Source organism: Seriola lalandi, unplaced genomic scaffold (genome assembly GCF_002814215.2).
Source record: "Seriola lalandi dorsalis isolate HSWRI2012SDOR001 ecotype SW California unplaced genomic scaffold, Sedor1 jcf7180002053711, whole genome shotgun sequence".
NCBI classification, from domain to species: domain Eukaryota; kingdom Metazoa; phylum Chordata; class Actinopteri; order Carangiformes; family Carangidae; genus Seriola; species Seriola lalandi.
The window spans coordinates 544,072-558,420 of NW_019524264.1; the positions used below are offsets into that span (position 1 = coordinate 544,072).

Here is a 14,349-nt window from a genome sequence, read left to right on the forward strand (position 1 = left end):
GAAGTATGAAGACATAGTCAAGATCTATACAGAAAGCAATGAATAAGCCCAATGAACCCAAACAAACCCTAAACTACACTACAGTTAGGCCCAAAGTAAGCTATACAAAGCTAGACAAAGTGAAAATAGATGAATACTGACAGAACAATTGGAGAGCCTGAGGGATGTAGAGATGGAAGACCATCACGTTATCATCTTACCTGCCACTTGGCACCAGCGAGTGAAGATCTGCTGGAGAGACTGGAGATAAGTATTTCTAATATATACTTAGATTATGCTTGATGTGATAATTACATGAACTGTCTATATGTCACATCATGGCCACCTACACACTGGACACTATGGTGTTCCAAAAAACTCAGACAAATTGACCGTGCAGCAGGGCAGTAAGACAACCTTGAGGGTGACACTTTCTGACTTACCTACCTTTTCCGTTGCTGTCAGCTTATAGTCCATTTTGTTTCTACAAAAAAACATAAATCTTTAAAATTGGATTACAAATATATAGTTTAACTTTTTCATAAGGCTCAGTAATTTCTTAACTCAGCGCGGTAGTGTAGGTTTTTTTTTCTTTTTTTTTTTTAGCAAAAACTGCAGAAATAAAAACGTGCATTTGATGGGGGCTATTTTCAGCTGTGAGCTAATACATATTTGGGTGCTCTGAATGTTTACTGCAGCTAGGGGATGTATGTGGGATTGAGTCAACATACTGTAGACTACAATTCCCATGTTCATGGTAATGAAGGAAAATACCACTAAGTAGAAAGTTGTGGCTCATTCATGTGGTTTCAGCAGTTTTTAGACAACAATCAGGCTTTGCCTGCACAGGCAATACTTTTTTGTAGAGTCAGTTCAGCTTTTGGTTTTGTGCTTTTCATTACATTTTTTGACTATATGCAAAAAGTAGAATAATGCCATTTAAGTCCATATAAAATCAAATCAAGGTTCAACCACAGTTTCCTGTCTTTAAATAAGTTAAAGCTGAGTAAACATTTACTAAAAGCACAGTGCAATGGTCACGTGGATCCACTCTCTATGCAGATTTTCAAAGTCCAAGTCATTTGCCTTACAGCATAATATTTTCTTGAGTGGTGCCATTTGAATACATTTGAGGGCAAAACCAGAGCCACCAAACCACCAAAATAGCCTCTTAATCACCAGTCAGCTGACATCTGGGTCTGAGGATTAGTCCCAAATTACAAACTTCATCAGACATCAAAACTTCCATTCATGATTCATTCTAAAAGCATCATGAGATCACACAATGATTTGACTATTTTATTCAGCAGCAGTGCAAAAAAGTTTAACAGAAAATTTGATTAACCTTGGCACAAATGGTCAAACTGCCAGTTAAAATGACATGAGGCTCTCAGCCTTAATCAGTTTAAAGCAGTGATTGAGTTTCCATTAGATTACTAGGTGGCGTTTTTCCCAGAATCATGCAAAAATGTCAGCATGTGATTTACAAAAAAAATTAAGCACCGCGCATAACATTGTGAGACAAAGTGAAGAGAAACATCAGGCTGCCACTGGCTTTGTCCTAATAAATCATAAAAAGACAAAATGTTAGTTTAATAATGAACTACAGCAGGAACTTATTTATCAGACTGATTTTGATTAATCTTTATTTTTTTATTTCCATAACTGAAGGTTATTTTAATAGATTTACATTTCTACATCTGGTGTGTGCCTCTCTAGAACGGGGTTGTCTGTCCACACTGTAAAACCATGAGAAGAAAAGACCCTTGTTGATCAGTTGAAGATTTATTAGACCATTATAGAATAATGATTAATCTTGTTTCAGAAAGTCCTGGTCCTAATTGCAGTAGTTAGACTAAATTACAGGGATATCATGCTGTGTTTTGGCATTACTGACTTCATACTGTAAGAAGACAAGCAAAGACCATCATGAATCAGACTTGTTTTGACTGGGGTCAAACCCAACACTATTGGATGACAATGAATACGTATCGGTAGGATTTGCTAATTGACCGTTCGCTAAATGCGGATTTCTCTACATGATGCCATACTTGGCAGTGTATGAAAGGTGGTGTCTTTTCTAAGCCGGTCCAAAACCAAAAATAGAGGAGCAAAAGTGTAAGGAATAAATTAAACACTGTGTTTCGCTGCTCTACTGTAAACTGCAAACAGTATCCAAAGTATCTGAATTCTGAATGTGTAAATTTATCCACCCGTACCCTCACAAATTCCATAATAGAGACAAAAACAGCAGTGTCCATGGCATGTCTGCTAAGTGTGTCTCTGCAGCTGACAGTGATGAGCTGTTAGCTGCTGTGCAAACTGGTAAAGTGGATCCGCCATGTCTCATCACCAGGTTCATGCTGCAAAGTGTCAGAGCCTCTGTGTTAGACGTTTCAGTTGGTGATTGTATGTTTTTAAAATATTTAACTTATTATATATAAATATAACTTATTTCAGGGTTGCAATCAAGGGGCATAAATTATCCAGTTGATATGTCTACATCATGATCGGAGCTGGAAATAAATACCTGTGACTACTACAGAGTCGTTCAATGCAGGAGTGAATGCTTATTGTTTGAGATAAGTTTAGCTTAATGAGTTAGCTAGCCACAGCTAGCAACAGTTGTCAGCCAGCAAAATCCCCAGCTTGAAAAGCCTTTTGTCTTCTTCTCTGTCAAATCAAGGAGCCATTGTTTCAAAATTTCAAGTGATAATTCAGCTACCGTTATGCATTGTAACGTGCATTATGCATAATGCAAGAACAAAAAGCTTATAGAAACAATAACTAAGGGGGGCAGGGCTAAGAGAACAATCAGTTACATGCTACTACTATATAGCCTACTACTTGCATACTAGCACACTTTTCACAACTTTTTTCATTAATGCACTCAAATTAATAACAATAATATGGAAAAGAATAGATGTTTATACGTTGCCATACAGTGTGAAAATATTGGTTGGATTTCACCACTGCAAAATATACATAGCATGTGGGTTTGACATTCAAACTCATGTGCTGAAACAATCTTTAAATTCAAAACAGGACCTATTGGTGCCATTTGACATTATGTGGTGAGTGCATATGTTTCTTGAGGGAAACAGAATGGGGGTGGAAGTGGGAAGACCACAACTCCTCCAGTTGTCATCCGGTTCGTCTGTAACAGCACAGCAATGAACAGCAGACAGTGATCGCCTGTGAAATCCATCACTGATAGGAACAGGATTATAAAACTTCCACTATCATCCGCTTGGAATGTCCCTCCCACACAGATGAAGACCATCAGGCCTCATAAGACCTCCTTCACCCCTCCCCCTCATCATTTAAAGTCTGAGAAAGAAATTACTCATGTCATCCTCTGGGGAGAGTTCAAAAGAGGAAACACAATGATTAATGTTATAAATTTAGGTGTTTTATCCATGATAACGAAACACAGATAAACTTCTTTCAGAGGCGTAAATGCAAGCTCTTGTGGCCGCACTTCATCATGGTGGCAACTATAAAGGGTGGAAACACCAAGTCAAGGCACTGAGTCATGATGTTGTTCTGTAAACTTAAACTAACAGTCCTGTAAACTGCATACTGTAACCTTAAACTAACATGTTCCACCGAGACGTTCAACAGTGACTTCAGTGTGAAGCTGTAAAATGCCTCCAAATGACCAGCGAGGGACACAAGGAACGGCTGCTGCGTCTGTAGTTTTGTTCTGCTGGCTGTTCTCTACCTGTTAACTGCAGCAGTGTGGTTGGAATAAGGCCTGAGTTGTCTTATAGAAAAAAAATATGAAGCCTTAGTTCAAGTGCTCTGGTCATTTCTGTGGGCTGCTGCTTTCCCTTTGTAAGATAGACTGTGGACTTCACTGTTAAATTAAGATCAAATTTCTCATACAAACAAACATGAAAACCTGTGCAGTATAACTGAAAAAAAAAATATTCTAACCCTAACCCTTCTACCCTTGAATTTCCCCTAAGTCTAAGGATGACGATGTTGGCAGGTAAAATGATCCATCCAGCACTTGCTGTAGCCTAAATCAATTCTAATGATTTAGAGACCTTCTGAAAAAGTTTTTTTTCTTCTGTTTTTAATACCACCACAGTGTAGTTTCAGCTTCCCTCGACCGATGCGACAAAAATTAATAGCCTGAAATTTACTGCAGGTTTTGTGTTCCCCGAAGGAGAAATCCTTGTTTTGATGACCACATGACCTTCCCTCTAGCACAAACTATCCATCCATAGATTTTATGGCTGCAGGCTAAACATGGATAGCCCATACATCCTTCTCTACATCTATCTACGTCCTCCAGCTCTTCCTGGGGTGTCCCAATGCATTCCCAGATCACATGGGTTAAGGAATCCCTCTGTTGTGTTCTGGGTCTACTCTGGGGTCCTAGGGTTAAAGGGGCATAGTATTCAGAAGCCCAAACCACCTGGACTATTTGTCAAGAAGGAACAGTGACTCTGTTCTAAATGTGTGAATGCTTTTTATAAGGAAGCCTAACCACCCTACAATGGGAACTCATCCCATCCATTTGTATATGCAGTCTCATTCTCTTGGTTATTAACCAAAGCTCAAGACCCCTGATCTTGTCTTCCATCTTACCTTCACTTGTGAGCAACAATCAAAGACATGCTCTATGTAATACTATACTTGGGGAACCACCATCAGGCCAAGAAGATAGATTGCCATGAAATTTCGTGAGCAAATTTATGGCTCTCAGAAGATGAACCCTTTCCATTTTGGACACCCCATGTAGTTTCGGCTTTAGTTCCAAGACATTAGAAAGTACTGGAGTTGATTTCCATTACATTTGCTGTGGGTTTTCATGATCCCCAGAGGATGGATTTTAATGTTTTTTTGCTCTCGAGCCAAAATGCAGTGATATTTGTCAGTCATTCGCAGAGGGCGATAAACTCTTGATGGTTTAATGACTCTATGTCCTTTCCTCAGGCAAACGTTCTTTCTCTTTATTTTTTAGGTGCATGATTAAAAAGGTTGACTAAAGTAGTGCAACTTGTACCAGTGTATCAACAGCTGACCCAAAATCATAAAAATTCAGTTACCTGCCAGAAATCAATGTATGCTGAAATTTTAGTTCGGTCATGATATATCCCTTTTCATCCCTTTTCAGATCAATGAATGACTTCATGTTTGTAAAGACATGGTTTTTAGTGTCATATTAAAATGTGGAAATCCTAATTCAGTGTGGGAGGTATTTTTCCTGTAATTAGATGAACATTCAAGCAGCTTTTTACCATTATCTCTTAACTCAAAATACAAATGTATTCTTTATGCTAATTTCCTCTCAGTGAAGGGAATGAATGAAAACACAACCCATGCTTGCACATATTTTCTCTCATTTTCCTCAGTCTTTCCCCGAACAGCAGGCTCTTTTCCTCCTCTCACTGACATTCACAGACACCTCTGGGAGCTGAGTCACGGAGACTCTTTCTCCGTCGGGGGGTTCACAGGTCACCATGATGGCTGCTCTGCCAGCTGCTGTAGCCTGGGGGGGGGAAACTGGAGAGGATTTTCTCAAAGTTTCTCTGTAAGGAAAGAGTGACACAGCACTATGCTGACCCTCAGCCTTTTCCTAACAGCCCTCTTGGGAGCTAGGCACTAACTGTCCAAGCCCACACAGACAGGCCTCCACACTATCACCCACACAAATGTCTGAATGAACTCAGTGTCAGGATGTCCAACTTTATTTAAGCTATTCTGATATGTAACTGAGCTAGCACAGAGTTTTTTTAGGGTTTCCACGAGGTCACCTATTATTTAATGATAATGTTCTTTGATTAATTTTGTTCGGAAAGAGTGGGACTTTCCAAGCAACCCCAAGATAAATCTAAGAGTGATTAAAGGAATAAAGGTTAAAAAGAAATCAGCTACAGAAAATCTTTTTACTTTTCTCATTACTTAACCTCTTGCCAAACCACAACCCACAGTTTTTACAGTCTGATTTTTGTAAAGATAGATGAGATATATATTGATTAATGTGCTTTAAGGCCTGATCTCAGCAGGATTTTAAACAGTGAGCTGATCAGGTCAATCCCGTTGGAATGAATTGAAAATGGATCCACTTGAGACACAATGAATCCTGTGTGAAGCTCCAGCATCAAGTTCAAATTCGTTGAAATTTGCGCCTTTACCCAATAGAAAGCCATCTTGTGTCACATCCAGCTCCCGCTCCTATCGTGTCTGCCTGTCTCTGTGATTACCTGCCCTGCCTCACCTGAGTTAATTACCCAACCAGTTCCACCTGTGCCCCTTTGTTTTCCTGGGTATAAGTACTCTCCTTTCCCTGACTACCTTGCCAGATCGCCTTTACACCCATGTGAGTGGTCCAGCCAGTCCCCTTGTGTTTCTCTGTGAGTGTTTGACCCAGTTTTCTGGACCCAGCTGCCTGTGTTTTTGACTTTGAGTTTCACCTGATGTTGTTTGGATACCTCTCCCTGTGAGTTCTTGACCTTGAGTTCTTTGACCAAGCTTCAGTTTTGTGACACAGATTTTTGGACAATGGATTAGATATCTCTGCCTGCTCTTAACAATAAACTGTTGAACTTCAGTTCACAGACCAGCTCTGCAAGTCCTCACCTATTTCCTGTGTAGGACTGGATGTCACTCTGTGTTGTGACCTCTGCTTTAGAGAAGTTGATGGGCAGATTTTGTAAACTGCTGGCTGTAGCTTTGCAAACAGACATGAGTGGTATAGCTCTACCTCTGGGCAAGAAAGTAATAAGCACTTCCAAAAATGTCAAACCTATCAATTTAAAATAAGAGAAATCCTGGATACTTTCACCTTGTCAGCTATCTAATAATCATTAAAATGAGATAAATCTGAGGAGGAAAAATCCCTGCTCACAACCCATGACCTCATCATAAGGTGATATCCTGTGATGAGGGATCATAAGTGCTTCATTTCAAAGCCAAAAAGATTGAGAAATATAGATTTAGATGAGACTATTAGCAGCAAGGCTTGTGATTTTGGCCTGTCAAAATCACATACATCTGTCATGATGATTCATTCCAGTGTGCCTATCTCTGTGGAACACCTACTGAGATGTCTGGTCATCATTAAGTGCTTGTTTATAGTCCCAAATGGTACCAAGTCACGTGGCTGTATCCTGTCCCCAGTGTGTTCTCCATGCTACCGTTAACTGCATTTCATCTTATCTTACTTTCAACAACTGACTGCATGAATACACGTGCCCTGTTCCAGTCCCCTTCAGAGAAGACGTTTATTGTGGCACAAACTTTGGAAATGACAGTGCTCACTTCTCCCATGAAATCAGGCTTTTCTTTATTTACAAATGGTTGCAACTTAATTAATACAAGATGACACGGATGACATTTTCCCAGTATGTTTGTCACACTTCGTGTTTGACTCATGCACGATCATGCTGACAAGCAGCTGCACTGGGGGATGTCTGATATCTTTAGTGAGAACTGCTAACTGGTGGTACTGTGTGCTGCCACAAGAACCATGATTTCTGCATCATTTGGCTTGTAATGCTATAAAACCTCACTGGGCTGAAAGCACTGGAAAATAAGGCTGAAGTAAGTGAGCTCTAATGGAAGCAGATGGACCGTGTCAAAAATGGAGATGACTTATTCCAGTGAAATATCTCACAGCTGCGTGGGAGCATTTAAACGGCCTCCAAAAGGGAAGACTAAACATGTAAACTGATCAACAAGAGGAGGCGGAAATGTGTAGGAGAATGCTGAATTAATCAGGTGATAGACAGGTTCATCCTCACCTACACTCTTGGATGAATTTAAGATATAAAAGGATGTTGATTTTCATGTTGCCTGACTGCAACATCCAAATACTATCACTATCCTGTGTTCACAAAGCTCCCCTGGATGAGTTTCACCTTATCAGCCCTGTAGTCACAACTACAAAGCATCTGAGACTACCCTCGTCCCTCGATAAATACACCATCACAGCTCACTCTGCTGAAAGGTCAGAGGTTTCATAAACATCGGTGCAGACTTTTGTGGGACAGGCAAGGGAATCAAAACACATTTTGGCCTCAAATTGGTGATCTCCACAGCTGTGCGCTCCATGAACTGCTTCCTGCAGATTTTTATTAAATCAAACCATGTTTTTGATGCTATTTATGCTCTGCATTCAGCAACAGCCATTCACTACATTTAAATCCTATAATTATCTCTGTATATAGTGTGTTTACTGTTAGTGACAGAGGGAGCCATAGCCATGCTGGATTCAGATTGTCTACCTATGCATGAGGCATTCATAGGAAACAATCTAGCATTAGTGTTTTCAATTTCACTTCATTAATATCATTGTTTACTGTTCACTTTCCCACAGCCATATCAGAGCTGTATTAAGTTATTGCTAATGCAAACACAAGATGTCCTGCTACTGCTGGTTCACATTCAGAGCAACTGAAGAAACACAGGGTGGTTTTTATTGTGAAGTAGCTGCAGGAAACACAGTGAATCTGTCACTGCAGTTAGCGCTAACCCGTGATTGGTCGTTAAAAAGTATCCAAAACAATATAACAGTTATTTTCAGCATTTTTTTTGGGTCAGCGGATCATTTTCAATCTTTGTGAGGAAGAGTCATCGGCTTATCAGCGAGGTTACCAGCTCCTTACCTTGTCCTTGCTGCTGTGTGGAAAACTACTTGCAGCAGAAAATCAGATCACGGGTAGGATTATTCTTGGCGTACTCCTTTTATTAAAACAACGTGAGTTTGTTTTGCAGCCCTGTAAACACATACATCTGTTGTTTTCCTGACAAAGAAGCTGCTCAGTGACTTTTTGTCGTAGTATTAAACCGCACATGCTGTTATCACCAGTTACCATGAGTGCTGCCAAATCAACCAGGACTAAAATAAAACCATGCAGATCAATTCTTGGCCTCGAATTTTGAAGTGTTTTCAAAGTTTCCCTTTCAGAGTTACATGTGTCTTAGATTATATGATACTATAGACAACAGTAATAGGGTCGCTGGAAGGGATCAGGAGTGATTTTTATCTATAAAACACACTGCATAGTTCTCTGTTGTTTCCTGTTTGAAGGACATTTTGGTGACAGGTAACAGGGCAAACAAGGACATGGGTTTTTAAGAGGAATAATTCACAACCAAGGCTTTTTTTTTTTTACAAGGTCAGCTGGAGAACTGTTGGCTTGCTTCTTCTCATATCCAAAGGGGAGTGCTGCTCTGCTGTTGCTTTTGGCATCTCAGTCAGTGGAAACCTACTGTCTGCATGCTGACTGAATATTTGCCCTTTGAGGAATCAACCCCCCTTCAAGTTCAAAAGGCCTGCTTCATTCCTTCCCCAGGTTTTGGTTGGCAAGCTAAGAATCAAAGCCACTCCTTTCTAATGGGTGGCTGCTTTGAGTAAAGCAATTCATATAAGTTTGTGTCTGGTTCCCTCTGTGCAGTACCATGTTGAAGCCGAGATGAGATTTCGTACGATATAATATGATAGTATCATTCACGGGAGGGGGCGTAGCTTACTGTAAATTGATTTTTATTATGTTTTTGATAGGATTCCACATAATATCCATAATAATAAATTATTCTACTGCATTTTACTGGAAAGTTGGAGAGTCACATAAACGCGAAACGCTCTTTCAGAGTCTTGTCCACCTTGCCAAAAGTACAATTCAGAGGGGAAATTTTTCGAATATAAAAAAAGAAATCAGAACAGAAGATTGGCTTGGTGCAAAGGCCATCTAATAAAGAGCTTTATTATGATTACTGGTCTTCAAGAACTCACACTCTCATTATCCCATGAGTGTCCTTGAGTAAAACTTTGGGTTCCTTGTTCTCTTATTCACTTTGCCTTCTTGCCAAGAGTTGGGTGAGAAGGTTGACACCACTCTAACATCTGAATGAAAAAAGTTGAACTATTCCTTTTTAATGAGGCATCTCGAACCAGATTGTCCACAATGCAAATGATAAATGCTTTGGTGTTGACACGTTAGAGCAATATATATTTATATTTGCCTCCCCTTCAGGAGGATGTTTCATGACTGGGTTCTCTTCTCCATGTAAGGTTTGCATCGTAACGATTAATGTACTGTACAGCAGGTTACAGTATGAGCAGAGCTATAACATGTTTTCATGAAAATATGAAAACTTTCCACGTTTCTACGTTCCACTGCATGTGATCTCCATCATTTCAACTGTCCTCCCACCACTTCTCATGCTAGTGCTTTCATAGCGCTCCTAAAAGTCCAAATAAAATTTTACTTTGCAGCCACTTATGATGACTTTTCAGTAAAAGGCTGATTTGTCTCATGTACTGCCCAGAGCTCATGCATAGTGTCATTCTCTTGTGGCCTTAAATTCTTATAAAATGCTATGCAAGAATTCACAGTAAATCACCCTGCCCGATTAACAATATGTAATGAATTGTAAATTATTAAACAAAGATACAAGAAAAATGTTCTTTAAACTTTTACTTATATAGGCAGCTCTTTAGTAAATCAAAAACAGGTGAATTGCAGAGGTTGAGTTTTGCTTTCTTTGAACCTCAGGCGGCATTTTAATGTGCCAATGCTGATATCACGTCACACGGCTGATATGAATCTGCAGCAGTTTAGAGAGGCTGAGAATCCCTGACTTTCTATAACAGTACATCAAAGAATAACAAGCAAAACATGAGCTGACGTAATTTAATGTTCAATCATCCTGTTCCACATTCATGTCATTTATTGACCATATGGTAAGAGTCTGACATTGTTCTCACGCCTGGCTTCTTGACTGGTGACCAACTTTATCTTCCATTTGCAAAATGTATTAATACTGTTCTCATATCAGCAGCCAGTTAGCTTAGCTTAGCATTAAGACTGGAAACAGAGGGAAACAACTAGCCTAGCCCTGTCAGCACCTCTAATGCTAATTGTTACCAGTTATGACGAAACACATAAAACCACTTTTTATTTTTGTACAGATTAAACAAATGAGATACACCATGGTACTTAATGACCTTTTAGAGGTGCTGATAGGTGGATTTTGTTACCTTTGTACTCAGCTAAGCTAGCAGTTTTATAACAAGCCAAAAATTTCACATTTACATTAAGACTAGCTATACGTTACCCCTTTTTCCAGTTGTTATGCTAAGCTAAGCTAACCGTCTGCTAGCTTTATTGTACAGACATGACAGTGGTATTGATTTTCTAATCTAACTCTCAGGAGGAAAACACATAATGTTCACTTTTCCTTAAAGTCTTAATATGGGAACTAAATTCTAGATAAGACCACAAATCGTCCTACCCACTGCTGCGGAAGAGACACTGTCTGGTGTTTGCACTGGAGATATAAAACAGGAGTTATTTAAAATCTGTAATAACCACAGACTCCGGAGCAGCCCACTTGAAACTCTTGCCACAAAGTGAACACAGATGCACGCTGGATTGTCAACAAACTCAAAGAAATCAGCAGACAGAATGCAGACAGGGTTACACTGAGGATGGTATCAGGCATCACTGAAGACAGTTTTCTATGAGTTTGGAGGGAAACCGGGTTTGATTGGTTGTTGTGGAAAAAAAGGGGGACTTAAAGGCTTCAGTGTTGTCTTGGACAATGTCACAGAATGACATCAAAACAAAAATCAGAGCCTGATGTTGAGCTATAGTATGAACAGCGTATCACTTATAACAGGTATGAACATATTTCAACAAGGCCAGTATGTCTCAGCGAATGTTCTGCTCTGAGGTACATATTGTAAACCACACTGCCACACTGTAAAATGTGCACGGAGACCAAAGCTGTGGGTGTTGTTACGTTCTACTATATATGACAATGCGCTGTTAAAAGGAGATTTACATGGCAGCATTTGTTCTCGTGTAAGCTCTTTTCTGTGAAGTGCTTTCACAGACTTGCCTCCGCTTCCTTTATGATTAACATCAACCAGCTGTTCAGACACTCATACTGTACTTCACCTGTAAGAATTCCCAGCTCTCATGAAATATAAACGTTTATAAACTCTATTAAAGCTCCCCTGGCTTTCCAAAAGTGCCTCATAGTTTGCTTGCACACATCAGTAAATAAGAATAAGAAATTAAAGGGTTTCCCCCACCTCCTCAAGTTGATGTCTGGCATTTGTGCAGAACTTCTCAGACATGCTTTCATTATATCACGATAAAGAGAAATGGCGTCAGTTGTTCCTTACCTCATACATCTCTTATTTCATCATTAGATGTGTTTAATGGGTGGAAAGCTGTGAGTTTTTCCAGGTCTGCTATCTGCCCAGTCACATTTGCATTGTTTCCTCACGGAAATCCAAGTATAATCATTACAACCTGATAGGATTATAGCCAAGTGGGTGCATATAAAACACTGCGAAGTGGTTCCCAAGTTAGGAAAAGTTAGGTATTGTGAGCTGTTTGTTTTCACACTCCCTCCTCTTCTTGTTGCCCTGACACGAACAGACATTCTGGACGGCTCAAAATATCTTTAGCTGTCAAAATAAATAAAGGCTCAAACTTCAAAGCGTACTCCTCAAGGCCTAATGTTGGGAAGAAGAACTCTTCCGTCTAGAGGAATTTGGTAGGAAAATGCAGATGCTGCATTAGACAACAGCCTTAGATCTAACCTTTGTTTTTTTAAGGTAATAAATGTGCAAAAAGTGGTTTTGGCTATAAACACAATGTTCTGTTCAGATATTGAGATTAGCAAAAGACAAAAATAAGTGAAAACAACTGCTACATTTTCAGTAGTTTTATTGAAAAATGCCTCTTCTGTTTCAGAAATAAATAAGAAAATAAGGCTGTGTGGAATTCACAAAATGTGCAGTTAAAACATGAGAAAAGCAATTCTATGTCCATAGTCTTGCAACCAATTCCAAACTGCATTGATAGAAAACAACAACTATATTCTGACTTAGAAATCCTCAGTAAATATACAACACAAACATGCAATTCCACCTTTGGTAACAAAAAACCCAAAACAAAAACAAACAAAAAAAAAAAAAGTTTGGTTTGTTACAATAAGTCAGATTATCATTTTATCGTTTACAGGCCGTACAAGACATCACAATGCACAAATCTTTGGGGATCAAATTCATCATCCTTTTTTTTTTTTTTCTTTTTTTTTTTTTTACCAATGGAGTATCTGAAACAGCTTTACATACTGAAACTGGACAAAAACAACATGGGTAGCGTGAAAGTGTTCAGAAACACACATACTGTACTTCCTTCGACAAACTTTCTGCTGGTTTTCACATGATTAGTTCATTAAACATTGGAGTCCGATAAACACTTGCAGTTATTTTACAAGCAGACACTTAAAGGGAAACACTTAGCAAGCACACAGGTTTGTAATGAGCGAACATGTAGGTTTGTAGTCATCTTGCTAAACTTTCTCATGTCAAAAAATATATGTTCAATATAACCAGGGGTATCAAACCCATATAAGTACTAGTTTTGTTCTGAATAGCACTTCATCCTCACATTACGTGATCGTGGAAGTCATTTCAATATTACACTTTCTGAGAACTCTTGATCATAGCTATGATGTGTCTGTATTCCCTCTTGGTAGTGATCTCTTTTCTCGTTGGTTTCGTGAGTAACCGGGTGACTGTATTGTCTCAAACTCTCCAGCTGGCTCCACAGGTATAGACACTACATCAGGTTCAGGCTGGTAGCGGTTGTCTAGAAAAGTATTTGGGACGGCCAATCAAAAAAAAGGTTGTTTTTTTGTTTTTTTTCTACAACTTTTTACATGCACAATTTAAATTATATTGCACTATGGACTTCCAGAAAATGCCCTGTGTCAAACTATTGCTTCCTAAAGTACCAAAAAAAAAAAGCTAAACAAAAAACTGTTGTGATGACATTTACAATAAAATAAAAGCTACTGGATAATAAGATGTAGTAAAATAACCAGCTCATACTACAAAAGACTCATGGAAATGGCAGGGGAGCAACATTTAGCACTGATTTGGCCAACGTACACAAAGGACATGATGATTAAACGTACAAATGAAACATGCTTCAGTCTGGACCAGAGCTGGTGAAGTCACTTAAGGCATTGTAAACAGAGGTTATGCTGGTGGTAAGTAAGCAGAGGGTTATGAGGCACAAGCTCAATACAGATGTTAACTTGATTTTTAGTGAAATGTCCGGGTTCATACAATCATTTACAAGGCAAAAAAATTAGTTTTATTTACACATATCACCTCCACATTAACGTTGCTTTCAGTTATGAAATCCTCTTTGTTAGTAGTTGTTTTGGGTGGTATTTGTACATGCTCCTTCCTTCGTAGAAATGCTCAGGCTCTGTTTTTTTTATTTCCCAACGGTTTGTGGTTCATGATGCAAACAGGCCAGCAGGTTGCCATCACTGTAGCTTGTAGCTGTGAGATGATGTTAGTGCCAGTCCGCTTCGTTC

General features: G+C 39.2%; 1 protein-coding gene across 2 annotated transcripts in view; it reads right to left on the minus strand.

Moving 5' to 3' along the window:
• Positions 1-12,663: 12,663 nt before the first annotated feature.
• The window catches only part of col12a1a (collagen, type XII, alpha 1a), a 55,548-nt gene continuing 53,862 nt past the window's right edge, over positions 12,664-14,349 (minus strand). For both annotated transcript variants that reach the window (XM_023401641.2, XM_023401640.2), the window contains one exon: positions 12,664-13,610. In XM_023401641.2, the coding sequence (XP_023257409.1) occupies positions 13,468-13,610 (143 nt within the window). In that variant the 3' untranslated portion in view covers positions 12,664-13,467. The remainder of the gene's footprint in view (positions 13,611-14,349) is intronic.